The sequence below is a fragment of the Capra hircus genome, chromosome 18 (genome assembly GCF_001704415.2).
Source record: "Capra hircus breed San Clemente chromosome 18, ASM170441v1, whole genome shotgun sequence".
Taxonomy (NCBI): domain Eukaryota; kingdom Metazoa; phylum Chordata; class Mammalia; order Artiodactyla; family Bovidae; genus Capra; species Capra hircus.
The window spans coordinates 57,254,685-57,282,621 of record NC_030825.1 but is presented as its reverse complement, the minus strand read 5'-3'; the positions used below and the strand labels follow the sequence as shown (position 1 = coordinate 57,282,621).

At 55.5% G+C, this 27,937-nt stretch overlaps 2 protein-coding genes across 5 annotated transcripts; one reads left to right on the top strand and one right to left on the bottom strand.

Moving 5' to 3' along the window:
* On the bottom strand, nt 605-5,311 carry ATF5 (activating transcription factor 5). Its single transcript, XM_018062831.1, has 3 exons — nt 5,002-5,311; nt 3,449-3,745; nt 605-1,931 (listed from the first exon to the last, which is right to left on the bottom strand). Exons 2-3 carry the CDS (start codon nt 3,624-3,626, stop codon nt 1,246-1,248), a joined length of 864 nt encoding a protein of 287 aa, XP_017918320.1. The 5' UTR covers nt 3,627-3,745; nt 5,002-5,311; the 3' UTR covers nt 605-1,245.
* On the top strand, nt 4,466-26,872 carry NUP62 (nucleoporin 62). 4 transcript variants are annotated; one of them, XM_018062829.1, is made up of 2 exons: nt 4,466-4,692; nt 24,290-26,872. In XM_018062829.1, the coding sequence occupies exon 2, from the start codon at nt 24,353-24,355 to the stop codon at nt 25,922-25,924; it is 1,572 nt and encodes a 523-aa protein (XP_017918318.1). In that variant the 5' UTR covers nt 4,466-4,692; nt 24,290-24,352; the 3' UTR covers nt 25,925-26,872. The 4 variants fall into 4 exon arrangements, with proteins under 4 accessions (XP_017918318.1, XP_017918317.1, XP_017918316.1 ...); XM_018062828.1 differs by lacking the exon at nt 4,466-4,692 and adding an exon at nt 4,863-5,076; XM_018062827.1 differs by lacking the exon at nt 4,466-4,692 and adding an exon at nt 8,068-8,411.

Here is a 27,937-nt window from a genome sequence, read left to right as displayed (position 1 = left end):
TGCCATTGTCTTCTCCTAAACTTTTCTTACCGTGATGCAAAGCTATTGCATCAACATAGTCTGGCAAAATACCACTCTGTGATACATGGCATTCTCTACTGTTCTATTCGTATTTTTAAACACTGGTCAGAACCCTTTAAATTGATTCCCAACTCTGTAATGGGTGACCATCTGCACGAATTTTTTTTCCAGCTCATAAAGAAAGATTATCATGGAGAAAGTGTTAGCACCCAGATCCGACTCTCCACTACCAGGTCACCGCTCATTTACCTCCGACTTCCTGGAATCTTGGCTCTGACAGTGCAGTGCAATTGCTCTTCAACAGCGGGTGCCCCACAACTGTGCCACCTGGCCCCTTTGGCGTCACCCTTTTTGGTGACAAGGACCATGGGGAGCTGGCACCTTTGGCTATTCTTTCTTTCCCTATCTACGTCCTAAATGGAAGTTAAAAGCGGGTCTTGTATCTCTACTAGTTCAATCAGTCTCATCTTGGCTTTGACCCTGTGTGGAAAGTGTGTGCTTGACTGTATTACGTTATCATTATTGCCTTTGGTCTAACACTGCCCTCCCCGCAGCTTCTCCTTTCAAAGACCAGACACAGGTAATCAGAGGAAATTCTTCCTTTTATTTCCACTCACAGAGCCCCCTTCCAAAAGGATCAGTCCCTGCCCTCCCGCACCTCCCCCAACACCTTCACAAACACTGCTTTCCTCCCAGAGCTAAAATGTACACCCCATCACCCATTATGGCCTCTCCCCCACACCCCCCAAATATGCACCTGCTCTGCCAAGTCAGCTACCTCTTGGTTCCACCTCCAAATGTAGTTCCCAAGGCCACTTGGTTTGTTTTGCTCATCCCTTGGGCACCTTTCTTTGAGCCCTGCCTGACTTGGTCTCCAGATGGCTTCCCTGTTCTCCTTTGCACAGATGTTCTGCAGGGCTTCCTGGGCTCACTTCCCTGCTTGAGACGGGGTTTCCAAGCTCTCCCCTGCCTCCCAAATTCCTCATGGGCCTCTGTTCCTCAGATGTTACTTGAAGGGTGTAAATGCTGACTCATGCCAAACATTTCATGATTCTGGGGGGTGGGAAGGGGAGGCAAGAATAAAAGGGGAGGGGGGAAGAGAGGGAGAAGACGGGGAGGGAGGGTTTGGAAGGAAGCTGGAGGCAGGAGGAGGATTGGGGACCCTCCCCCCTCCGCCCCGGAGCCGAAGACCAGCGCCCCTTACAGCCCGAAGCCCTCGCCCGGCTAGCTGTTCCTGGTCCTCTGGCTGCGAGCCTTGTACACTTCGATGAGCAGATCCTTAACGTACTGGATCTCGCGCTCCACCGACTCCGCCCTCTCCCTCAGCTCCCGGTTCCGCGCCTCCAGGCCCTGGCACTCGCCCTCCAGGGCCTCGCCCTCTGCACGCTTCCTCTGGCGGTACCTCAGAGCCGCGGACTTGTTCTGGTCTCGCTTCTTCTGCTTGCGGTCCCCTCGGCTGGCAGCAGGACTCGGGTACGGGGCGGGGCGGGGCGGGGGCGGGGCTTGCGGAGGTTGGGGCGGGGGCGCCAATCCCGAGTCCCCCTGCCCAGCCTCACTGCGGCAGTAGATGGCCAGCAAGTCGAGGGTGTCCAGGGAAGGGGGCTGGGGGAGGTCAAAGGTGGGCAGGGGGAGGGGGAGAGGGAGGGAAGACGCCGGTGCCGGCGGCGGCGGCAGCGGCGGTGGTGGTGGCGGCAGTGGCGGCAGAGGTGGGGAGGATGGTGGGAGCAGAGGGGCATCGAGGAAGTAGTCTTCCATCTGCTCCAGCTCCTTCTTGAGCAGGGAGGCCATAGCTTCCAGGTCAGGTGGGGGTGGGGAAGGTGGGGGGAGGGCACCTGAGGGCAAGGGGGGCTCCAGAGGGAACAGGGCTGTAAAGTCGACCCGTTCGGTCATCCAGTCAGAGAAGCCGTCTCCTGGAGGATTGCAGGACAGAAAGCTCCTTGATTTCCTAATCCTCCACCCAACCAGATCTCACTCATGCCCACCTCATTGATCCCATTCATTGAGTTTAACCACCAGCCAGCCAACCAACCAATCAACAAATCATCAAACCAGTCAACAGACCAGCCAACCAACCAACCAATAAACCAAACATCTAACCAACCCGTTAACCAACCATCAATGACCCAAATGAGAAAATAGTCAACCAGCCATTTCTTCAACTGTTCCAACATCCTCCTTACTGATTACCCTGCATCTCTGGTTTCTTGCTTTACTCTCTAGTTTATTATAAATGGCAAACTAGATCACATGTAAACACACCCTGTTTCATCTTTAATTATTGAAACCCCACTATGTGCCAAGCATTTGGGATATACTTCCCTCATAGCTCAGTTGGTAAAGAATCTGCCTGCAGTGCAGGAGACCCAGGTTTCATTCCTGGGTTGGGAAGATCCTCTGGAGGAGGAAATGGCAACCTGCTCCAGTATTCTTGCCTGGAAAATCCAATGGACAGAGGAGCCTGGTGGGCTACAGTTCATGGGGTCGCACGAGTCAGACACAACTTAGCGACTAAATCACCACCAGTGAATAAAATGGGCTTCCCAGGTGGTGCTAGAAGTTAAAAACCCACCTGCCAATGCAGGAAATGTAAGAAATGCAAGTTTGATCCCTGGGTCATGAGTATCTCCTGGAAGAGGGCATGGCAACCCACTCGTATTCTCACCTGGAGAATACCATGGACAGAGAGAGGAGCCTGGTGGGCTAGAGTCCATAGCCACGATCTGGCGACTTAGCACCCAAGCACGCAATGAATAAAATACTTCCTGCTTCAGGGGCTCTGCCTGTGCTGTTTCCTGCACCTGAAAAGCTCTTCCTTTGGGTCTTTTTATGGGTTGTTCCTTACCATTCCTTAGTTCTCAGCCAAAATGTTACTGGCTTGGAGAGGGTTTCTTGGCTCCCCCCGCCAAACTTGTCCTTGTTGTCATTTTTATTTTATTTTTTTCTCATTGCCATTTTTAAACTCAGCTAAGTGTTTCCCACTTATTCCCATGCATCATTTAATTTGTCTCCTGCATGTCTTCCCAGTAGAGTGAGCTCCAAGGAGGCAAGCATCATGTCAGTCTTGTTCTCAGCTGTATCCCCTGAAACAGTGCCTGACATATTATGCTGTTGTTGCTTGGTTGTTCAACTTTTCAAGCCATGTCCAACTTTTTGTGACCCCATATACTGTAGCCCACCAGGCTCCTCTATCCATGGGATTCTCCAGGCTGGAGTGGGTTGCCACTTCCTCCTCCAGGCTTTTTTCCCAACCCAGGGATTGAACCTATGTCTCCTGTGTCCCTCGAATTGCAGGTGGATTCTTGACCTGCTGAGCCATTGGGGAAGCCCTATTACAGGTACTCATTAAAAAATATTTATCAGATGAATGAATTCTTCCTTCTCCCTCTCCCCCCAGCTCACCCCACCTCCATTCTTCACCTACTCTTACCTGCCAGGGGCTCTCCCCCTCCTGGAAGCCCGCCCTCCAGGGCTCCCCCAAGGACCTCATAGGGGCCCAGGGGGGCAGGGGCCAGGGGGAGTTTCCCATAGTCTACGAGCCAGCCCAGCCCGCTAGCTGGGAGCAGGGTCCTGTCCAGCTCCAGCCCCAGGGTCGCCAGGAGTGACATGGCTGCAGCAGGGGCGCTGGGCACCGATGGCAATGGAAGAGGCTGCACCAACAGCTGGGAGGAGGCTCTGGAGGTTGCTCAGCTGGGCGAAGACAGGCACCAAGGCAAAAATGGAGGACCTACAAGTGTGACAAAAATGTGAGTGGGTCAGGATCAGGCTCACCTACTATTGCCAAAGCCACAGGGAAATCAAGCCACCTCCCCAGAGTCCCAGGATTCCTCATCCTTTCAGAATTCTAAACCTGTCCTTTCCCTGTATCTGAGCCCCACCCACTCCCAAGGGAATTCTCTTTACGTTTGGCTTATTTCTCAGAATTCCCAAGACCCAATCCTTCCAAAACAGAAACCTAATGGTCTCCCAGGGGAAATTCCTTAAAGTCCTTCCCACTCACCCCAAATATTCCCTTTCATTTAAAAAAAAAAAAACAAAACCCACACTCAATCCCAGGGGAATTTTCTTCCAGTCACATCTCTTCCTCTAAAATATAACTTTTAGGCCCCACACCCTCCCTAGATTCTAGCTCAAATCTGTTCCCATGGGAATTCCCCCTTGTCCCGCCCGGTCGTCAAAGTTATCCGTTCACATCGCAGTTCTCCCTTTAAATTTTGGGGCTGATCGCCACTCTCTCGAAGTCCCGCCCCCACGGTATATTTTAGCACCACCCCTCCCCGATGATTCCCCAGAGGCCCCGCCTCCTTCTCAGGCAGAAACCCCACCTCCCTCAGCAAAAGGTTTCGTCAGCCCCGCCCCTTCCACAATGGGTAACCCCGCCCCCAACCCCGTCCTCGGCGACGCCTCTTATCCTAGCTCCTTCCCCTAAACCGGTCGTTTCTAATCCCCGCCTTCTCCCCTGTCAATCTAAACCAGTCCGCCCCAGCAGGCGCCTGAATGAAAGGGAGGGAAGATAAGCTCGGCGCCTGAGCAAAGTGGGAGGCGGCGCTCTCGCTGAAGGCTACAGCGCATGCGCCATCTCCCGAGCCGTGCAGTAGCCACTGCCGTCCTGGGAACCAGTGAGCATGTGCGGCTGCTTAATGCCCGCCCTTTGAGCAAAAACTACAGCCTCAGGTGGGCAGCTGCGCAAGAGCAATTGCTCGCAGACAGTCAGGGCGGGGGTGTGGGGAAGCCACCGGGTCTGGGAACTAGTGCGCAGGCGCACACGCACGTGGCTATCTTCTTTAAACACCAATTGTCCGGAAGAACGCACCCGCCCGAGTGCGCATGCTCCGTCGCGCGAGAACGCTCGTCTTCCCTCTTCTGCGCCTGCGCGACCGTGATTCCTCAGTCTCCCCACCCCCCTAGGCTCGGTCGCGAGGGCCGCGAGCTTCGAAAGGGCGGGAAAGGCGGTTGGAGAGGGAGGGGCGAGCGGTTACTCACTCCATGGCTGCGCAAAGGAGAGGCGGCGGCGGCCTCGGCTGAAGGGAGACGGCAGGAGCGGAGAGCGCAGGCGCGGTGAGCGCGGAGACTGGCCGGGGGCACAGAGGGGTCGCGGCTACAGAGCCATGGCCGGGGGTATGCGGGCAGAGGCGGCGTGGCGGTAGAGTGAGGAGAGACCGTGATCTGAGGATGGGGAATGAGGCGGCCCCGGGGACTGGACACAGATATACCGCGGGCGGCGCAGCACGGCCTGCGCGGATCCTTCCGCGCCCCGCCCCACGTGGCCCCAACCCGGAGGCGGGCCTGCACCCCTGCCCTCGGGGATCTGATCTCGGCTTTCGATCCCGGGGGTTCAGGCCTCTCCTTCCCCTTACCCGTGGATCTAGCCCCACTTTTCTCCCGACTCCGGGGGTTCCGACCCTCCCTTCTCTCTGACTCTGGGTTCCGGCCCTCTGCTCCCTCTGATTCTGGTGACTCGATAATCCGTCTTCCCCGAGACTCCGGCCGGTTCATTTCTCCTTTGCTTTCCCCTGCTTCGCGAATTTCCGGCCAGCCACACGCTACTCTCTTCATCCTTCAACTGCCGTCCCACTCTGAGAACCTTTCCTGTGGCTTAGAACCTGGCGTGAGTCACAGAGCGCGCTCCAGTCAAATCCCAGGCCGGCGAAGGTGGCCTTGGGCAAAAGACCTGAATTCTCTAGTAGCCTAGACAGGAGACTATCTGTAAAACGCGGAGAATAATCAATTGTACCTGGTGGGGTCATTTGTGAGAATCAAATGAGTCGTTGCCTGTGAAACTGAGATCCCACTTCATACATGCTCTCTCAACCTCTTACTGTGAGTAGGAAGGAACCCTGGGGCCGGTGTCACCCCTTCCGACCCCCCTGGCAGGAACCCCAGACGCTAGACCATCCAACACTTGCTAAAAGGTCATCCTTGTGTCTCTTTTACCTCCTCCAAGGTAATTCCCAGCCATCCCCGCCCTTTCCCATTCACAACATGGACGCTCGGCCCCATCTTGGTGCAGCGAGTCAGTTACCACCCTCAGGCTTGTTATCTTTTCTCTGTCTCCTGCCCACCTACCCTCAACGCTTATCCTCAGCATTCCTTTCAGGTCAGTTGGTTCCTTCTTTTGTCCATACCCTCCACCTAAGCTCCCTTTCAGACTGTCCTCTACCTCAGCTCCCCCGACCCCACCATCAGTCGTGCAGGTCTGCCAGAAATAGGAAGATCTGTAATCCATTGCTCAAAGAGATGGGACTTCCTAACCATCCCCTCCCGGTAGGCAGGATCCTCCCAGCCCAAGTGGTTGTGGGTCTTTCCTGTGCTGCAGAAACCCATCCTCTGTTCGTCCACAGCAGGACATTACACCTGGAGTTGAGCTTTTCCTGGTGCTTATGAGACTGAATCAAGATCCAGAGAAGACAAGGGACCTTGATCTTCAGAGTTATCTGAGAATGAAGACAGGCTTTTTTTTCTTCCTCTAAGTTCAGATGCTCTCTCTTTTTTTTTTTTCCTTCCAGATTTATTGGGATATGATTGACATGTAGCACTGGGTAAGCTTAAGGCGTACAGCATAGTGATTTGATTGAACATACCTCATAAATTGATTAGTAAGTAGTGAACATTATCTCCTACAGATACAAAACTGAAGAAATAGAAAAAAATACATCCTGTTTTCCTTGTGATGAGAACTCTTAGGATTTACTCTTGTAACAGCTTTCATACACAACATATGGTGGTATTAATTAGGTTTATTGTATATTGCATCCCTAATACAGGCTACTCTTGCATACTGGAAGTCCTTCTTGGGATCTGACCACATTCCCTTCACTTTATCCACTCTGCCAGTATTTGAGCTCTTGCCCTATAGGGGCTGTTTTTTACTGAGGCAACAGAGTAAAGGTTAAGAGCACAGACTCTGGAGCCGAGTTGTTGGATTCAACCCCTGACTACACCCCACTTAACTAGCTTACTGGCAATTTCCCTTCCAAGTGCCTTGCTTTCCTTAATAGTTCTAGAATCAAATAATGGAGTTGAGTTAGTAGAAACATGCTGATGGCCAATGTATGTGGCCATTGACAGTACCTATTTCTTAGTATTGAGGATTAAATGAATTAATCCAGGTCAGGTGCCCTTGGACTAGTGCCTGGCACAGAGTAAGGTGTTACATAAGGGATTCATTGTTACTATTAAGGTGGATATGGTTTATCTCTAGTGCCCAGCAGTAGTGCTTCTAAAGGTCTTTAAAGTAAGGAGTGACTGCCACTCCTCAGTGTTGAGTACTAGCATGTGGGATTAGCGGGGACCATTGGACAGGCTGCTGGCAGTGGGGGCACAGTCATCCCCCAGTCTTCTAGATTATAACTGGTGGACTAGGTAGAGTATTTTTCTTTAACTTTTTGTTTTGGAATAACTAGATTGACTACAAAGCTGCAAAGACAATACAGAGAGTTCCCGGGGAACCCCTCACACAGCCTCCCTGCTCCCCGTGGGCATCTTGTGTTATACTGGTGTTTGTCACAACTCGGGAGGCAATGTCAGTGTGTTTCTGTGACCTACCCCCTCGCCCACCCTATCTTCCCCCCAGGAAGCCGAGTTACACTTAGTTTTCACGTCTCCTCATCAACCTCTGGTCTGTGGAGGCTTTTCAGACTTTTCTTGTCACCTGTGACTTTGATATTTTTGAAGAGTGCAGGTTGGGTATTCTGTGAACTGTTCCTCTTTGGTTTTGTCTCATAGACTGGGACTTGGAGAAGGAAATGGCAACCCACTCCAGTATTCTTGCCTAGAGAATCCTGTGGATGGAGGAGCCTGGTGGGCTGCTGTCCATAGGGTCGCACAGAGTGGGACATGACTGAAGCGACTTAGCAGCAGCAGCATAGATTGGGACTATGGGGTTTTGAGAGGATGGTCAGGTTAGACAGTTAATAACTTGAGAATGAACTTAGTATGGAAATCTTGCTACCAGTTGCTTGCAGTGTGCTGAGAAGACCCTGGGCGCGCTGCGGTCCCTGCCCCATGTGTCTTTCTCTCTTCAGCTGGGTCCCACAGAATTGAGTCCTGGTGCCAATCACCCCGCCCACACAGCCTGACTCAGTTCTGCAGAGCGGGCGCCAGCAAGCACACTGAGCTCCTAGCCCTTCCCAGCCTATCCCAACTTCTGGGCAGCGGGTCATGGGTGGTGCCTGGGAGCCCAGGTCTTGGCACCCTGCGCCCTCTCCCCACACCCACCCCTGATCTGGATCCTTGGTCCCTCCGGGACTCAGATGACTCCGGCTCCCCGAGCTTGGCCAAGTATTCGGGGTCCAGCTGCCCGCTCCCTGTGCGCCCTTCAGCTCCTGGGCTGAGGCTGGGAGCCTGGGTGGGGCTGCTGGGGACTCTTTTTCATTGCGGAGGAGCCAGGCTTGGTGAGTGAGGCGGCAGTTGCAGGCAGGTTGCGTCACCCCGGCTCTTTGATGGGGAGGGGGAGTGGGGGGGTTCTCTGGGGGCCGGCTGCACACCTGGCAACGGTTAGCGAAGCCCTGGATTGGGGAGACGCCCCAGTCCAGTAAGGGAGGGGATTAGGCAGGAGGAAGGAGAGCCTGTGCAGAACGCTGGGAATCAGGCTCAATGCCAAGAAGGGGCTCAGATCACAGAGGCTGACCCGCGGGGCTTGCAGGGGGCAAGGCAGAGGCCCGGGGAGGCGAGAGGGATTGTGCAGGGCCACACTGCTGGTTAGAGCGCTGCCCTGCCACACACCTTCCAAGGGCCTGCAGGCCCCAGGGAGAGCCTGTCTCCGCTCAGAGGTGGGGGGTCCCTGACCCCAGCTCCGGACATAGCCTACTGGGAGGCCACTGGACCGGGACCTTCACCTCAAGTCTGCTGCTGCTCACTAGTGCCAAGTTCTGTTGGTTGCCACCTGCCCCCTCCAAGCCCCCTGTGCCAAAGGAGGCCCTCCTTGCCTGTTCTATCGCAGAGCCCGCTGCTTTCCCAGTCACGGTGACAGCCTGATGTGATGGAAGAGGCACCCGGTTTCCATCAGATGGAGCCAGGTTTCAGCCCCACGCCCACATCACCTGATCCTGCTCAGGGTGCCACCGTGGCCCTGACTGCTGGGCCTCCGCTGCCTTCTTAGAAGTGGCTCCGGTGGCTCCTTGGCCTTTTGATCAAGGGAAAGGTGGCTCAGAGCACTGTCTCTGGAGCCAGCCTGCTAGGTTCACGCCCCAGCTCCACTTCTTTGACCCTCAGCAGGTGGCATCTTCTCTCTGTGTGACATAAAATGGGGATAAGATGACCCACCTCATAGGCTTATTGTGAGGATTACACATGTAAATGTATGCAAAATTCCTAGAACTGGGCCTGCCTGCCTAAGTATGAGCATTATTTCTCTCCAAGGCTTGGATGCTGAGAGGACTGTGTGAAATGCTGTAGGTAAAGCCCGGCACATACGGCCAGCCCGTGGTCGTGTCTCTTCCTGTTCCTACCACACTTCGTTCTGCTTTCGGAGCTCCTCGAAAGCAGATGTTTGTGTGCCTGACCGTTTCCCTGAGCACTTAGAGGGTAAGTCAGGACCTCCTCATTCCCAGGACTGTTCCACACAGCCCCCAGCCTTCTATGGCCTCATAAAGCATCAGAACTTTTTTCCTGGCTGCGCCGTGAAGCATACAGGCTCTCAGTTCCCCAACCGGGGATTGAACCCATGCTCCACCCCCCTGCGACGGGAGCAGAGTCCCCACCACTGGACCACCAGGAACATCCTGCATCGGTTCTGTTTTTGGCTTTGCTGGGCCTTGTTGCTGTGCGGGCTTTTCTCTAGTTGCAGTGGGGTGGGGGGGCTGCTCTTCATTGCAGGGTATGGGTTTCTCATTGCAGTGGCTTCTCTTGTTGAGCACAGGCTCTGGGGCGTGTGGGCTCAGTAATTGAGGCAAGTGGGCCAAGTTGCTCCGGGGCATATGGGATCTTCCCGGACCAGGGACTGAACCCGTGGCTCCTGCATCAGCAGGCGGATTCTTTACTACTGAGCCACCATCAGTTGCTTTTTAAAATGAGTTGCTGAGGCACAGAAACTGGGGAAATCAATTCTGTGTTCCCTGAAGAGGCCCTTGGGCAGCTGTCTAGATCACGCAGGCCAGGAGCAAGGGTTGGGAGTGGGTGTCCTGGCAAACAAGGACCAGAAGGCCAAGGCCAGTTCAGCTGGGGAAGGGCAGTGCAGGGGCCAGACACACAGCACGGGTCTGCCACGTGCCCTGTGGCTCAGAGTCCGCCAGAGCCCCTTCTCTTAGTGGCGTCAGACAACACACATTGATTCCCTTTCTGTTCTGGAGGCCGGCAGTCTAAAAGGGTCTTTCTGGTACAGTGATCCCAGATCTTCTTGGCACCGGGGACGGGTTTCGTGGAGAACAGCCCCTCATCTCCCGCTGTGCGGCCTGGTGCTAACAGGCCACGGCCTGGTACAAGTCCATGGCCCGGGGGCTGGGGACTCCTGTTCTCAAGGCTCTAGGGGAGAATCCATTTCCTTGCCTTTGGGCCCTTGTGAGCACTCTGGGGCACACCCCAGTAATCCAGGATAGTGTCTTCACCTCAAGATCCTGAGTGTAACATCTGTGAAATCCCTTTGACAGTATAGGGTAACATACAGATGCTAAGGATTAAGATGGGGACGTATCCATCCCACCGCTCCTCCCTCTCAGAGCCTCAGTTTCCTCATCTGAGAGATGCAGGCTGCCAGCCCTGGGGTGCCCCTCCTTCACATGCATGCAGAGACTGGACAGGGCAAACAAGGTAGTTGGCAACACAGGACCCTGGCCCTCGGGACACCCGCTCCCCCCTGTGTGCCCTTAAGCAGGGCCCCCGCGCACCCGTGCGCCGCATCAGCGGAGCAGGGCGGAAGACCCGAGAGAGTGCAAAAGGGCCTCGGACGACGCCAGCCCCGCAGGCGCACGTGGCAGCCTGGCGGTGCGGAGCTTCAGGCTTTACAGAAAAGAGAAAACTAGACCTTTCCACAAGGTCCAAGTTTTAAAAGGTTGGTGAGTCATTCACAGAAACCCCAGCGAACTACGAGTGTGGAGAGGTGGGGGCCAAGGGACCTCCCTGATGTCTGCGTGCAGAGTTGCCCCGTCACACACCCCAAAAATATGTCCTCCTCTGCCAGGGCAGAGAACAAAAAAAAAACAGAATTCCTCAGGGCAGGGTCACCACCACCTGCTGGCCTGACCCAGACTGAAAGGGGGCCAGCCTTGCTCAGACGCTGCCGGGTCCTGTGTAAAGTCGTGGGGAGCAGGGAAAGGGGTCTCTAAGAGTCGTCTGAGAGGGTTGGGGGCCTCCGTCAGCCGTCCATACCCCCAACCAGATGCCACCACGGACGCGGGTAGTTAATTTGGGTTTCCTGCTTGTTGCAGTTGGGGGTGCCCACCTTGGGGGCCCATGGGGCATCTCAGGAAGGGGCTGGGCTGGGCTGAGTGACTGGGGAGGGTTCAGGGAGGCGGGTTTTGCTCTGGATCAGAGGCCAGCAGGGAGCAGGGGTGTCTGTGGCCAGCGTCGGTTATCCGTGGAGCCAGTGCTGTGCTGAGTGAAGAAGCGGCTGTCAGCTCTGAGTCAGGAGGGTGGTGGTTGGTCATTTTTGTGCTTTGGACAGCGTTTGTGTTCTGGTCCGTGTTGAGCTGCGCGGTGATCCGCGGCCCACGTGGCCTTGCCCGGTGCGTCTGTGGAGCTGTTTGTGCCCAGCAGGAGAGCACCGGGCGGCTGTCAGAGCTGCTCTTCCCTCTCAGCAGATAAGCTTGTCCTGCCCAGTGGGGCCGGGAGTAGGGGCAGCCTGTACCCCTGCCCTGGGTGCACGTACCCCTGGGGTCCTCTAGCTCAGAGCAAAGGAACGAGGCTGAGATGAAGGCAGCCAGCAGCGCTGGATGGCCGGTCATGGGGAGAGCCAGGGGAATGGGGCAGGGGAGCTCAGCGGGGAAACCTCACAGGCACCCCACACACAGACCCGTGGGGATATTTGCAGGCCAGCAGGGCCCTGGACCACACACCTGTTAGGTTTGTTCAAGAGCCCTTTGTCCCCTTCCTCCAGCCCACCCCCACCCAGAGCAGGAGCAGGCTCCGGGGCGGGGAACGGGTGCCAGAAAAGAGCAGCTGAGGCCCCTCTTCCCTCCGGGTCTCTAGGTGTCTAGCTTGCAGTGGGGGAAGCGGACAGCACTGAACTGGATTCAAGAGTGAACCGAACCACTGAACTAGTCTGGAAGGTGACGAGATGGCCTGGGATGTCATCAGGGAACAGGAAGGGGTACTAGGCGTAGCATGCAAGGGGGCGTTGCGTGGCGGTGGGAAAGGCCCCTCTGGAGAGGCTTCCGAGGCCCCGGTTCAGCTCCGGGGCCAGACAGCCTCAGTCAGTGCTGCCGCCTGGGTGACTCTGGGCGAGTTACTGAAGTTCTCTCCACTCCTGTTTGCCCATCTGTGAGATGGAAACGCTCGTGGTCCCGCTCTTTGGGTTGTAGTCAGTACAGGCAAAGGTTTCCCAGGTGACTGAGTGCTAAAGGATCCACCTGCCAGCGCGGGAGACGTGGATTCGGTCCCTAAGTCAGGAAGATCCCCTGGAGGAGGAAATCCAGTGGGCAAGGGAGCCTGGCGGGTACAGTCCATGGGGTTGCCAGAGGACGGGACGCGACTCAGCACAGACGCACGACAGTACCGGTGAAGCGCTACAGTCGAGGCACAGGATAAATGTCCAGCAGTGTTGGTGCGGCGACTGCTAGCCAGGGACAGGTAGGGGCTGTGCTTGGTTCTAATCTCAGAGTCACAGCCACCCAGCCCCCCACCTCTGGTGGTTTTTACCTGGTTCCCAGAGAAACCCTCTCCATGGCAACTGCCTCTCCCCTGGGACGCGGGTGTTGGTTGCAGGAGAGAGGCTGGGCGGGGGCCGCACAGGGCCGTGGATTTCTGTCTAGCTGCATACACACACGTGTCCACCTGTGGGGCCCATAAAGCCCCAGCCCTGGCAAGTCTCCCTCTCCGAGTCTTGTCTGGGTGGTCTCTCTGCTCCAGGCTGTGTTTCCACTGGAGCCCCCTGCTGGCCTCAGCTGACTGGAGCTTTTAGGCTCCAGTCTCCTCCCCAGCCTGTTCTCAGCCAGCTTCACCCATCCCCAGAAGAAAGCACAGTCCCGCCTTGAGAAGCGTCTCTGCCCAGCCCCTCCCTGGCATCCCATGCTTGGTTGGTTTGTTTAGTGGCTTTATTGAAATAGTGCGTAATTCACATCCATTTATTAAACTGTACAAATTCAGTGGGTTTTAGTACATTCAGAGTTGTGAACCTATTACCACAATGTAATTTTGGAACATTTTTTTATCCCTCCAGAAAGAAACCTCATGCCTCTTGGCAGGCACTCCCCACGCGCCCATCCCTAGGCAGCCTCTCGTCTGTTTTCTGTCTCTGTAGATAACGCCTGTAATGGACATTTCGTGTGAATCGGATCATACGGTAGGAGTCTAGTTTTCTAGGTTGATCCATTTTGTAGCATATATCAATAGGGTTTCTAAGGGCTGTATAATATTCCATTTTATCCACTCATCAATTGATGGTCATTTGGGTTGTTTTTACTTGTTGCTGTTACAGAATATTTGTAAACTAGTTTTGTATGGATGTATGTTTTCATTTCTCTTGGGAGAGGTCTAGGAGTGTAACTGTCGGATCATAGGATAACTGTATGTTTAAGGAACTGCCAGACTGTTTTCCAAAGTGGCTGCCCCGTCGTACATCCCCACTGGTGATGAATGAGGGTTCAGACTGCGCCATCCTCACCACGCTTGCTGTTACCCACCTTCTTTATTATTGGCATCCTAGTGGCATCTGTGAGCTGGCATCTCGTGGTTTTGATTTGCATTTCCCAGTGGCTAAGGATGCTTTCCCCCTGCTTACCAGCCATTTGTATACCGTCTTTGGCATCCCATGGTTTTGACACAGGGCATTTTCTACTGTTCCTCAAGGCAGCAGACCCTTGCCTGTCTGAGCTTTGGCCTGGAATGAGCTAGTGACCTAACCTCTTCTCACCCTAACTCCTCCGCATCCTTCAAAACAGATTTAAACATCCTTTCCTTCCCTGGGACAGTGTCCTTGCCCCTCCCCTGAGCTTCTAGTAGGTTCTCACCAAAGACCTTGCACGGTGTCTGCCGTGCCATCCAATAATCTAATTCTTCGTTACCCTCAGTAAGCTCTGAATTATTTGAGGGCCGGGACCTTGTTTGACCCTGACTTTGACATTTATGTTGACACTGAGCAGGTGTCTTAACTCTAGAAAGGAGATGCTAATGGTACCGACCCCACGGTAGGAACATCGTAGAACTAAACCGATCCGTACATGAAGAGCACTTGGCATGGTACCTGGGACAGAGCAACCTGGGCCTGTTTACTCGATCAACAAGCGTTTGCGGAGTGCCTGCAGGGGCCTGCAGCTGTCCCAGACCTTGGGGTACAGCAGTGGAGAGCACAGCCCCAAATCCTGCCCTTCCTGCCCTCTTCCAATGGGGAGACAAACAACAGACGAGATCTGTAAATGGAATGTGTCGTATTTCAGGTGGTGCTGGGTTCCTAAGCATGGCCAAGGGAGATGTCACTGAGCAGGTGACATTTTACATTGTAGCAAAGACCTGAAGGAGGTAAGGGAGTAAGCCATGGGGCCGTTGGGAGAGTGTTCCACGGAGCGAGAACAGCAGGTGCAGAAGCCCTGGGGCAGGAGTGCTCTTGGCATGTGTGAGGAGCAGCAGGAAGGCTTGTGGGACTGGAGTGGCATGATGGGGGCAAAGGGCACTTACAGGTTGGCGCATGGGCACCTTTTGGCCATTTGGGAGTAATGCTGCTGAGAACATTTGCACACAAGTTTTTGTGTGAATACCTGTTTTCACTTCTGGTGGCTTTTCCTTCATCACATTTATAACACTCTGGGGTTTTACGGACAGGTGGCCATGCCATATTGTCTTTTGTTTGCCCAGTTCAAGGCCTGTCTTGTCCCAAGTCTCAGTGGATGTTTGTTGACTGAATGAATGAGGTGTGTTTGTGGATTATCCACACACGTGGCACATAACAGCACTGAATGGCTGGTGCGTTTATCAGTATTTTTTAATAAATGGAATTGGTACGTCAGATTGGCAGAACTCTCCTAACTTCGGGTGCTGACAGGTTGTAGGGAAATGGTTGTCTCAGGCACTGCCAGTTAGAATAAAGCAGATACAGGCAGGTTGGGGAGTAGTTTGGCTGTCCCTAGTAAAACCAAGATGCCAGTAGCTCTTCTGGGATCTGCCCTGGAAAAGTGTCTGCGCCTGTGCCTGAGAAAGCATGACTGCGTGTGCTTGTTGCAGTATTGTTAATAGTAAAGAAAAACCAGAAGCGTCCTAAATGCCCATCAGTAGTTCAGTTCAGTCGCTCAGTTGTACCCAACTCTTTGCGACCCCATGGACTGCAGCACGCCAGGCCTGCCTGTCCATCACCAACTCGCGCTGCTTACTCAGACTCGTGTCCATTGAGTCGGTGATGCCATCCATCCGTCTCATCCTCTGTCATCCCCTTTTCCTCCTTCCTGCCTTCAATCTTTCTCAGCATCAGGGTCAGCAATGAGTCAGTTCTTCACATCAGGTGACCAAAGTATTGGGGTTTCAGCTTTAGCATCAGTCCTTCCAGTGAATATTCAGGACTGATTTCCTTTAGGATTGACTGGTTGGATCTCCTTGCAGTCCAAGGGACTCTCAAGAGTCTTCTCCAAACACCACAGTTCAAAAGCATCAATTCTTTAGCACTCAGCCTTCTTCACAGTCCAACTATCACATCCACACATGACTACTGGAAAAACCATAGCTTTGACTAGATGGACCTTTGTCAACAAAGTAATGTCTTTGCTTTTTAATATGCTGTCTAGGTTAGTCATAGCTTTTCTTCCAAGGAGCAAGCGTCTTTTAATTTCATGGCTGCAGTCACCATCTGCAGTGATTTTGGAGCCCAAGAAAATAAAGTCTGTCACTGTTTCCCCATCTATTTTCCATGAAGTGATGGGACCAGATGCCATGATCTTTGTTTTCTGAATGTTGAGCTTTAAGCCAACTTTTTCACTCTCCTCTTTCACTTTCATCAAGAGACTCTTTAGTTCTTCACTTTTGCCATAAAGTTGGTGTCATCTGCATATCTGAGGTTATTGATATTTCTCCCAGCAATCTTGATTCTAGCTTGTGCTTCATCCAGCCCAGCATTTCTCATGATGTACTCTGCAAATATGTTAAATAAGCAGGGTGACAATATGTAGCCTTGATGTACTCCTTTCCCGATTTGAAACCAGTTTGTTGTTCCATGTCCAGGTCTAACTATTGCTTCCTGACCTGCATACAGATTTCTCAGGAGGCAGGTCAGGTGGTCTAGTATTCCCATCTCTTGAAGAATTTTCCACAGTTTGTTGTGATCCACACAGTCAAAGGTTTTGGCGTAGTAAATAAAGCAGAAGTAGATGTTTTTCTGGAACTCGCTTGCCCATCGTTAGAGGTATGGGTAAGTGTGGTCTAGTCACACCACATTTTATTTATCATTGCTTCTAGCTTACTGGTTTACAGCAGCTGTAAGGAATGAAAAACCTGTTGAAAACTACAAATTGTGGAGTAACACACACAGTATGATCCCTTGGGAGTAGAGAAAACATGTGAGTAAAATTATTTGCTCTGGCTGTGAACACGTGTGCAAGTGTATGTAGATAAGAGATACACGACAGCTTTCCACCTGAGTACTTCACAGGCGTGGGGACCAGGGTGACAGATAGCCATCAGGGGACTCGGCTTTGTCGGTGATGGCCAAAACAAGATTTTAAAGAAGGGACTGGTGTACTGATTGTTCCATTGAAGTTTAAATGTGGAATGCAGTTAGGTGGAGGGAGAAAAATCTTTCAGTGCAAGAACAAGATCTTGTCTAGTCCCGTTATATTAAGAGTGTTTCTAGAATCTTAAAATCTACCCCTCTGGCTGTTTCCTGACTTTTCCAGTCGTCTAACCTGATTTGTTTTCCCTGTGGGGAAATTTGCCGTTTCCCACCACCTGAGCTCCTTCTGGTGCAAGTTTGGGCCTCAGGAGTGAGAAGTGAGAAGGAGAGTGTAATTGCTCATTAGTGGTGAGGTGATTGCTTGGGGTAGAAAGGCTGTTTTCCAGGGAAGAAAGGGAGAAGCCAGATAGCTGAGAACCTCTGGGTCCAAGAAGCATTTTTGTACCAGCTGGAGGCAGTTCAAGAGGCAGGAAGCTGAGGGGTTTCTGAGAGCGCTTCCTCCTCCGTCTAGTGAGGATGACACGTGTGCGTGCTCAGTTGTGTATGGCTGTTTGCAACCCCATGGACTGCTGCCCACCAGGCTCTCTGTCCATGGAGTTCTCCAGGAATACTGGAGTGAATAGCCATTCCTTTCTCCAGGGTATCTTCCCGACCCAGGGATCGAACCTGTGTCTTCTGCTATGGCAGGTGGATTCTTTACCACTGTGCCACCTTGGAAGCCCCGGTGAGGATGATAAGCCTGCTTAAAATGACCTCTAAAATATTGTCAGTACAAAAGAGCGCTCCTGGCTCATGCAGCCTTGTGTGCACAGTGGGAGAGAGTGCAAACTGCATTTGCTTAAATGTGTTGAAAATCTCTGGAAAGAGGTCCAGGGAAGAGAGGTTGCTGTGGGGGTGAGGGGGGACCACAGAGACCCCTCTTGTACCTTTTGAACATAGAACCATGTGAGCAAACTATTCATAAAAAGTATGTAATTTTTGTTTTTAAAAACACCCACAAGCAGAACACGTGTGAGCAGGCCTCCTGGGGGGTTGGTGTGCAGGAGTATTGGGATCTGTTCATGTGAGCGGGGCATGGCGGCAGGACAGGGGCCAGGCTTCCCACAGACCCTCCTCCCCAACCCCCGCAGGCAGGCCGGCCCGCCTCCTGTTTGTCTGATGCCTGGGAGGGCGAGAGGCCTCCAGGGTGCCGTCCACAAGGAGGCGCAGGCCCTCGGAAATCAGGACCAGAGCGGGCCGCCTGAGGAGGTGAGAGGGCAGCTGGAAACCGCCTCTCCCTGGTCTCTGTCCTGTCTCCCTGTGGGGACGCCTCGTGCTGTGGCGAAGGAAGGGCCTCTGACTGCCTGGGAGCGGGGGTCTGTTTCCAGCCCCTGGGATTGGCTGGTCCTACCGGGCAGGGCGGTTGAATAAGAGCCAGGCGGAGTGGCCTGGGTCCCCAGCAGCTCCTGCCTGGCCCCTGGTGCTGTCTGCCCCCGCCCTGCTCAGCCTGGATGAGTCTTCCTGTCCCTTCAAGGCCTCTCCCGTGGCTTCACCCCGCGCTCTGGTCAGGCCCAGCGGCCCGTCTCGCTTCTCTGGAACCTGGAACATCCGAGCTCTGCCCCGGGTGAGGTCTGGGTAGCAGGCGGCTCGCCCCGATCGGCTGATTTCCATTTTTGTAGGGCAGGCTCTCTGGGCTTATCTATCCTCTGAGGTTTAGAGGGGTTTTCTTTGACTCAAGGGGGAGAGGGGATCTGATTCAAGAGAGATTTAAGAAACAGGAGTTCGTGGGCTTGGGCCTGGCCTGTGGTGAGACAGCCCAGGGGAGGTGTGGTGGGGTCAGGCAGGGCGTCCCTGCACTCATACCGCAGAGGTACCAGCCTGGCTGATGACCACTGGTGTCCGATCCCCTCTCTTCTCTCCCCTCTCTCCTCCCCTCCTCTGGTCTCTCTGAGCCCATGGCTGCACTTCCTCCAAGTCTTAAATGAAGAGCTAATTCTTCAGGGAAAGCGCAGTGGGCGCTGAAGCTGCCTGTCCTGCCTGGGCCGGGCTGGGCTCAGCGCTGTGGGCAGCACCACCAGGTGGCCGTGGGCGGGATGCCGGGAGCAGCTGCTGGGTCGCTTCCCACAGCTGCAGTATTATTAACTGCAATGATAGGTTGTTTCCTGGGCCCCAAGGAGGCACCGGGCACGATGCTAAGCGCTTGACACAGATCGCCGACTGTTTTATCTTCCCAGGGACCGTATGATTCTGGAGCCGTCATCCTGTTTTTTCAGATGAGGAAACTGAGACCCTGGGAGATGAACTTAAAACTAAGATCCCAGGGCTGGGAGTGGAGGAGCAAGCGCTCGGAAGGACAGGCTGCAGCGCCCACTTCTCGGTGCTGGGCTGTGTTCTGCCAGGCGCTGACAGAAGAGCGCGGGCTGGACGTGTTGAGACCGCTGCAGGCCTGCTGCCCCGAGTGAAGAAGAGTTTGTTAGGAAAGAGGGAGGCGGCCTGGGGGGAGGCAGCTACCCCTGCCTGGTGGAAAAGCTCTGGGAGGGTCACTCAAGCTTCTGAGGTGACAGGTGAAGGGCTGCGGGGGTCGGGCAGGAAGCAGGGTCCTCTCAGCTCTGCTGCAGGTGGGTGGCCTGGCTGCCAGTTCTCCTCCGTGACCGGCCCTTGACCCCAGCCGGCGGCCTGGAGGTGCATCACTCCCTCGGCCATGCGTCTGCATGAGCACCCCACTGCCCGTCTAATACTGATTTCTGACACATGCTCACCTCCTGCCCTAGAAGCTCAGCTCCCTTCCGGGAACTCCTGTTTGCTGCTGTGTGACCTTGGAGAAGTTGCGTCACCTCTCTGAGCCTGTCTCCCATCCAGGAAGGTTCGGTGTGCTGCCCCCTAGCGCTCCTGGCCGGTCCTGCTCACACAGGTGGCACCCTGTGAGCGACGCAGGGACATCCTGCCCCGTGGGGCTGACCCTGTCACTCCACGAGCCCCCTCGGTGCTCCAGGCCACCCTGTCGTACGTGGGTGTCTCACACGTCCACGTCCAGGAAGTCGCCCTGTGGCAGAGGATGTCCAGGCTTTCAGAACCACAGCTGTCCTTACCCCCGCGCCAGGATGGGTTTCCCGTTCACTTACCTTTACCAAGCCCTGCCCTTCACCTTCTTGGTCCCCCACTCTTGTGTTAAGTTCTTGTTGCTGTTACATATTACCGCAAACTTAGCAGTTTAAGATAACACAAATATTTCCTTGCAGTTCGGGAGGTCAGAAGCCTGAAGGGGGTGCCCAGGGCTCTGTTCCTTGTGTGGGCTCAGGGGAGAGTCTGGGTTGTGCCTTTTCTAGCTTGCGGAGGCTACCTGCTCTCCTTGGCTCGTGGCCCCGTCCTCCAGCTCCAGAGCAGCAGTGTAGCAGCTCTCGGAATGTCTTTCCAGGTTCACAGTCCCTCTGGCTCGCCTCTTCTGCCTCCCGATTCCATTCAGAGCCCTCGTGATCACATCAAAAGCTCACGCAGATAATCCAGGGTCGTCTGCCCGCTTGGGATCCTTAATCATATCCGTGATGTCCTTGTTGCCACGGGAGGTCCCAGGTTCTGAGATTAGGGTTAATCTTCCCTTTCGTCCAAGGCTGAGGTCTTCCCTCCCTTTGTATTCATTCCCAGACAGACACCCCTGTTCTGAGTATCTAAGGAAAGGGGAGCCCAGGGCTCAGAACAGTGCCGCCTGCTCCAGCCACCCCGGTTCCACGCTGGGGCTTGTTCTGGCTCCTCTGGCCGCCCCCTCACCCCTGCGCTGGCACCCCGCTGCCCCGGCCCACCCGGTCTTTCCTCCAGGACGCTGAGCCTCGTCTGACACCCCGAGTACTTCCCTGCTGGGATGTGAGAGAGACTCCTGTCTCGTCCACAGCCGTATTTCCAGGGCCCCGAGCGGTATCTGTGCAGAGGAGCTGCTCGCCTATCCCTCTAGTGTGCTCTCGGTGGCCCCTGTCCTCGGGGATGGACCGCGTTTTGCTGTGTTGTCGCTGTACGTAGGGTAGGGCCGAGTAAGTGCTGGGGTGAATAAAGTAGATGGAGCTCGGGCTTGGAGAGGCTGCGGAACTAACCACAGAGGGCAGGTTGGTGGATCTGAGCAAAGGTGGCGGTGACGGCACAGAACCGCGTCCTTGAAGCCGGGGATGGCCGCGCCTGTGCGTGGGGATCCCAGACTCGGGACTGCAGGCACCTGGGTGTGGCGTGGAAAGCAAGGGCAAGTGTGTGGGGGCAGCCCTGCCAGTCTCGCCCTCAGTGGCCTCGAGGCAGCCCCGTGGGCTAGAGAACCCGCTGCGGCCGTGGCTGCCCAGGCTGAGCACCCGGCCCGGGCCACCTGCCCCTCTTCCCAAGAACAGCATCACTTCCCCCCCCAACAGCATCCGCTTCTCTTTTAGGAAAGCTCACCCCTTTGGTAACACTGGAAAAGCCCTCGTAAAGGGCAAAGGGTTTTCTGCTATGTTTCACCACATCTGTGAGTAACACCCAGGACGAATTGAGTCAGGACGTGTTCACCACTCTTCCTGGGTCCGTGGCATCCGAGGTGTTGGAAGGAGAGGAGGCATTTAATAAACAGTGAACCGTTAAACCAGACAAGACATCGGGGCGGGGGCGGGTGGGGGAGATCGTTTTCTTTGTGGTTTCTTAATCATGTAAAAAGTGAAAACTTTCTATAAATGCTTTTCGGAAAAATTTTAGCTGCAGCTTATTAATAGCAAAAGCTCTCTTGAGTGCTCTGTTGCGGATTGAGCCGTGTGGCTGTCCAGGCACTTCTGTCCACTGGCTGGTAACAGACCTGGCTCGAGACGGCTCTGCAGTGAACTGGGCCAGGGTCTCTTTGTGCCCAAAATAAGGAACCCAACTTCATGCCTGAAAACAAGGAGCCGTCTTGCAGCTGCTTTTAGATGAAAACAAGATGAGCATGTGAGGGAGTAGAGCGGAAGCTGGGGTGCAGAATAGTGGCCATGCCCCTGAGCAGGGCTGCTGGCCCGTGACCAGGGGCCCACGTGATGAAGGAGAAATGAGAGCTTTACAGTGCGGGGTGCGAGGGTTGGCTAGTGCCCGCCTCGGGGTGGAATTGCAGGTTGCTTCCGTCTGAGCCTGCCCTCCCTGATCTGTGCCCCGAGGTCATCATCCGACCTCCTTGTAGGATGGGTGTGAAATTGGCTGGCTTGGGGGGCGGGGCGCTGTCGGAGCCCGAGCCAGCCGCCCCCAGACCACGCTTGTCTCAACCGGGGAATGGGTCACGTAGCCCAAGGCTCCGCGGGGCAGTGGTAGCCGACCGTGAGTTCACGTTAGACTCGAGGCCAGCTACCACCACAGTCTTTTCCTGAGAACATCCCAGCTGGGTTGGATTCACAGCCCCTCGGGGCTCCCTCCCTCGCTCCCCGGCTTCCAGAGATGACAGTGCGGCGTGTGTCTGCGCGGGGACCGTGGCCTTGAGCACCGCACCCTCCTGACTCGGCCACGCTCCAGGCCCGCAACAGCCACTCCACTTTCCTGACGAGGGCGCTGGGTCTCGGGGTCCTCCAGAGTCACGGGGCTCCCCCCGTACCCATCAGGCACTTTTGCTCCCCAGCTATCTTCATTTTCTGTACTGCTCTCACAGATATCGCAAACTTAGCGGCTTGAAACGATGCACCTTCATTCTTTTGAAGTTGAGATCAGGGTCCAGAATCGGTCTCACTGGGCTGAAATCAAGGAAGGCTGGTTCCTTTTAGAGACTGCAGGGGAGAGCCGTTTCCTTGGCTTTTCCGGCTTGTAAAGGCCACCTGCACTGCTTGGCCTGTGGCGCCGTCCTCTGTCTCCCAAGTTCAAGGCACGTTACTCCAGCCTCCGCTTCCACCTTCCAGTGGTCTCTTCTCTAGTCCTGTCTCTGCCTCCGCATTTCAAGATCCTTAGTCACGTCTGAGAACTCCTTCTGCCACTTAGGGTCGTTGGCCCCAGGCTCCGGGCGGCGGGGCCTGCGTGTCTCTGGAGGGCCATGTTTGGTCCTGGTGTTGGTGTAAAGTCCACGAGCTGGCTCCCCTGCTGCCTTCAGCACAGCCGCTGGGATCCAGCGCCACCCCACAACCAAGACCACATGTGGCTGAGTGCCAGCCTGGGGGAGGTGGTGTAATTCACCCCGTCTGTCCCGCTCATGTTGTGATTCTAGAACCCGGCTGCACAGGTTCGCTGGTTCTTCAGCGTGGATTTACACTCGAGGATCGTTTTCAGAGCCCTAGCTTATCAGTTATGTTTACTGTACAGGCAGGAATGAGCACTTGGAAGCTACTGCAGATTAGCAGGGAGGCCATCCATGTGTAGTCCTGCATCTTGGTGTATTTCTTTCCAGCCCTCCTTGTTGAGGGTAGCTGTGTTTTTCCATAGCAGAGATCACACTGCAGTAGTAAATTTGTGTTCTGCTTCTCTCTGTTGTCATTCCCAGCGTTTCTTGAGTATAGTTAAGAGGCTGTATCGGTAGGTAGGATGCAGAGCTTGCCTTACATCTGATGCCCAGTTGACCCCGTAATTGGTGCCAGCGCTGGACGGGGCGCTTGGTGGATTGGGCCTGTGGCCTGGGCTCAGCTCCTAGTAGATCACCACAGCCCCCTGAGCCCCAGTTTCCTCATCTTGGACGTGGGGACACCATCTCCACCTCCAGACAGCAGTGAGATGTCATTTACGTGAGCAGCCCGCCAGCAGGCAGTGCTTAGCCTGTGATCACTTCCCTGAAAATGCCTCTACCCAGGACGCCCTCCAACTCTTTCTTCTCTAAGTCACCTTTGACTCTGCAGCTACCAGATGGCTTTGCTCAGGGCTTTTTCAGATAGAAAGCGGTCACCTTTCACTGAACAGGGATGTGCTGGCTTCCCGAGCTTCTAATGAAGACCAGGCGGGGTTGCTGAGCAGGACCAGGGTTTCTGGCGGCTCTCTCACTCTCTGCCCTTCCTGCTCTCCTCTCTGCTCTCTCTGGCGGCGCTCACTGTCCCCCGATGCTCATCCTCCGTGCCCTGCACCTGCAGGTGGGGCGGTCTCTTGGCCAGCCTGAGTCTCCACAGCCCCTTGAAACCAGTCCCTGTGGCCAAGCACCAGGTGCTCTGAGCACTGCGCCCGCGTGCCCTCTGTCCTCCTAAACCGGCTCGGGGTGTGCCCAGAGGGAGCCTTTGGCACCCAAGGCCCTGTCGTAACTCAGCTTCCCGGGGCCTGTCTCTGAGGTCCAGAGGGACTCTTGGGGTGGTGCCAAGTCAGCCTGCCCCTCACCCATGTGCAGTCAGCAGGGAGAAAAGCGCCTCCTCTTCAGCCTCCCCTGCCACAAGCAGTGGGCCTCCCGCTGGTACTGACCCTGCTAGACCCCCCAGGGCGGGGGCCTTACGTCCTTGCCCATCTTTCCTAGTTCAGTAGGGCCTGGTTAGGTTCCACAGCAGGAAGAGGAGTGGGAGGCCGCTTATCAGACTTGAGGCCTACCTCCCTGCAGACTGAGCTCCATCAGGCCGCTGAGGTGGTTTTTCCAGATGTGCCGTCTGATCATGTCACTTCCTCTGCTTTGCAAATCTTCCCAAGGTTGCAGACACCGGTGGATTTGCTTTGGAGCCAGAGTAGCTGCTGCCCCCAGAGTCTGGAGCCATGAGCGGGTTTAATTTTGGAGGCACTGGGGCCTCCACAGGAGGGTTCACATTTGGCACCACAAAGACTGCAACGACCACGCCCGCCACGGGCTTTTCTTTCTCCACGTCCGGCACTGGCGGGTTTAGCTTTGGGACTCCCTCCCAGTCGGCTGCCAGCACCCCTGCCACCAGCCTGTTCTCACTCAGCACCCAGACTCCGGCCACACAGACCCCGGCCTTCAGCTTCGGGACCACGACGCCTGCAGCAGGAGCCACCGGATTTTCCTTAGGGAGCAACACCCCGAAGCTGAGCCTGGGCAGCACAGCCCCAGCCCCGGCCCAGCCCGGCAGCTTCGGGCTCGGGGGCAGCACGCTCAGCAGTGCCGTCTCCAGCGCCAGCACCAGCACCTCCGCCCAGGGCGCGGCGCCCGGCGGCTTTGTGTTTGGCTCCACCGCAGCATCTGCCGCCCCGCCCACCACATCGACTTCCGGGGGCTTCTCGTTCACGGCTGGGAGCGCATCCCAGACTGGGACCTCTGGTTTCAACATAGGCTCCATGGGGGGCCCGGCCCAGCCCCCAGCCCTCAGCGGGCTGCCCTTCACTGCGGCCGCTCCAGCGGCCACCGGAGCGGGAGCCGCACAGCCAGCCGCGCCCACTCCCGCCGCCACCACCGCCAGCGCCGGGCCCTCGCTCTTCACCTCGCTGGCTACTGCTCCCACGTCGTCCGCCGCCACCGGGCTCTCCCTTGGCACCCCAGCGACCACCACGGGGACAGCAGGAGCGGGGACACTGGGCTTCAGCCTGAAGGCCCCTGGAGCAGCTTCCACCACCTCCACGGCGACAACCACCACGACCACCACCACCACCACCACCACCAGCACCACTGGCTTCTCCCTGAACATAAAGCCCCTGACTCCGGCCGGGATCCCCAGCAACACAGCGGCCTCCGGGAGTGCGCCCAGCGGTCCCAGCGCGGCTGCCGGGGGATCCGGCAGCGCTGCCCTGACCTACGCCCAGCTGGAGAGTCTCATCAACAAGTGGAGCCTGGAGCTGGAAGACCAGGAACGGCACTTCCTGCAGCAGGCCACTCAGGTCAACGCCTGGGACCGCACGCTGATCGAGAACGGCGAGAGGATCACCAGCCTCCACCGCGAGGTGGAGAAGGTGAAGCTGGACCAGAAGCGGCTGGACCAGGAGCTCGACTTCATCCTGTCGCAGCAGAAGGAGCTGGAGGACCTGCTGAGCCCGCTGGAGGAGTCGGTCAAGGAGCAGAGCGGCACGGTGCACCTGCAGCACGCAGACGAGGAGCGCGAGAAGACCTACAAGCTGGCCGAGAACATCGACGCGCAGCTCAAGCGCATGGCCCAGGACCTCAAGGACATCATCGAGCACCTGAACACGTCGGGGGGCCCGGCTGACACCAGCGACCCGCTGCAGCAGATCTGCAAGATCCTCAACGCGCACATGGACTCGCTGCAGTGGATCGACCAGAGCTCGGCGCTGCTGCAGAGGAAGGTAGAGGAGGTGACCAAGGTGTGCGAGGGCCGGCGCAAGGAGCAGGAGCGCAGCTGCCGCATCGCCTTCGACTGAGGCCGGGGCGGGGCTTACTGCCTCGTGGTTGGGGTGCGGGGAAATACGTGTTTGTGTGTTTCTGGCTTTCAAACAGTTGTGCTGTTGATAGAACTGTTCTCTGGTTTGACTTTTCGTCTTAGTGAATAGAAAGTATTCTCAGTGCTCTGGGCCAGGCTGCAGCCTCGTGGGTGTGGTTTCTCCACGTCCTAGACCCTTTCCACCTGCTACAACCACCTGCCTCCAGTTGTGCTGGAGGAGGGCTGAGCCACCAGAGAGCCGCCTGTCTCCCAGCCGAGGCGCAGGGCCACCACTCTGCCCGGCAGAGTCAGAGATGCAGGGAGGAGAGCTCCAGCCTCACGGAGCCAGCCGCCTGGAGTGAGTGAGCAGTGCAGAGAAGTGGCTTGTGGGTGGAGCAGACAGTGGGACGTTCTCAGAGGAGGAGAGACAGGTCAGAAGAGAAGAGCCGTCTCCCCTCGCCTGGCTGACACACCGCGTCGGCCACCCTAAAGCCGGGTCGGTGCTGTCCCGCGGGCCCACTCCACGCTGAGCTTGCGAGCGCGCCTTTGGTAACACTGGCCACACAGGACTGCAGACTCCTCGCTTCTCCGCCTCACCGAGAGGTGGTGCACCCTGTGGGCAGGGCTTGTTTCCTGTCCCCCTTGTGTGCTCAGCACAGCAGTCCCTGTCACAGCATCAAACAGATGTAGAGTAGAGATGAGACCAGCATAAAACGCTCGCCCACCGAATGAATGCCTGTGGAGGTGGCCAGGGTGCCAGGGGCAGCCACAGACTTGATTCTGCACCTCCTGGAGTCGAGACAAACCTGGCTGGTTCCAGTGAGATCCAGTGTCCAGGGCCAGCCGTGTCCCAGGGGTCTTCTGTGTTTGTCTTTACACTCTGCTATACTCTGAAATACCTACAGCTGTATGTTGCTTCCCTAAATAAAATGTATTGTGGAATTTAAAAGCTGCTGTTTCTGTGAATAACTTAGAAGGAGAAGGTTGGAAAAAGAGTAGGTTCCAGGTCATGCTTATGGGGGAAGGCGCTCAGCTCTTGCTCGTGGCGCAGGGCAGGAAGTCTGCCCTCTGGCCTCCCTTGGCTCGCGCACACTGAGCTGTGTTTTGGCTCTGGAGTGCCCAGGGCTTGTTCCTGCACATACATGGTCCACTTTGCCAAAGTCATGACCATGAGTCATTTCCTCAGGTCATCTTGGACTTCTAGAGACCACTGTCTCATCCAAGCGGAAGCCGCGGAAGAGAGGGGGGGAACAAACCAGAGGCAGGAGACCCCAGCAACCCCAGTTGCTTCTCCAAAGGCTCCACCCCCTGCAACAGTGGCCCTCTGTAGTCTGGGAGCCGTGACCCCATCTGGTACCCGTATCCCACCCCCTTGAGTCCCCTTAGGAAGTAGGAAGTAGTATTTTACCTACATGTATTCACTCAGCATCCATCTTTGGAGCACTCGCTACACACCAGATCCCAGTCTGGCACAGGGGTTTCAAAAATGGAACCACCCATGAGGGTCCCTGCCCACCCGTGAGGTCATCCTGGCAGGGGCCACACAGTCATGATAAGAAAAACAACTTTCTTGAGCTTGCATTTCCAGTGCATAAGCATATACCTGTTAGTTGGCATGTTAAACATAAGTGAAGCTTAATTCCTTTCTTAGTTTTTTAGTTTTTTTTGTTTTTTTTAGAGTTTCCTGGCTGTCCAGTGACTGAAAGATTGAAAGACTTGGCCTTTCGATACGGGGGTGTGGGTTCAGTCCATTGTGGGCAGCTAAGATGCCACATGCCTTGCAGCCTAAAAACCAAAATGTAGAACAGAAGCAACATGGTAACAAAAACTTTAAAACTGCTTCATGTCAAAAAGTCTTTTTAAAAAGATTGTAGTTCTAATATTTCCTTCTCACACCCCAAGTGCAGGTGGCTGTAATACGTTGGCACGACAGCCTTGCAGGAGGGGTGGCTCTGGTACTTGGGCACCATGGGGAGAATGGCCCCCAACGGCTTCCTGGGGGACCAGGGAGTCC

What these genes read in the sequence shown, in the direction of transcription:
- NUP62 (XM_018062829.1), top strand. Translation starts at nt 24,353, where the DNA reads ATGAGCGGGTTTAATTTTGGAGGCACTGGGGCCTCCACAGGAGGGTTC.
- ATF5 (XM_018062831.1), bottom strand. Translation starts at nt 3,626, where the DNA reads ATGTCACTCCTGGCGACCCTGGGGCTGGAGCTGGACAGGACCCTGCTC. An exon ending in AGGGGGAGAGCCCCTGGCAG is followed by an intron (nt 1,932 to 3,448) that starts GTAAGAGTAGGT and finishes GCAATCCTCCAG; the next exon opens with GAGACGGCTTCTCTGACTGG.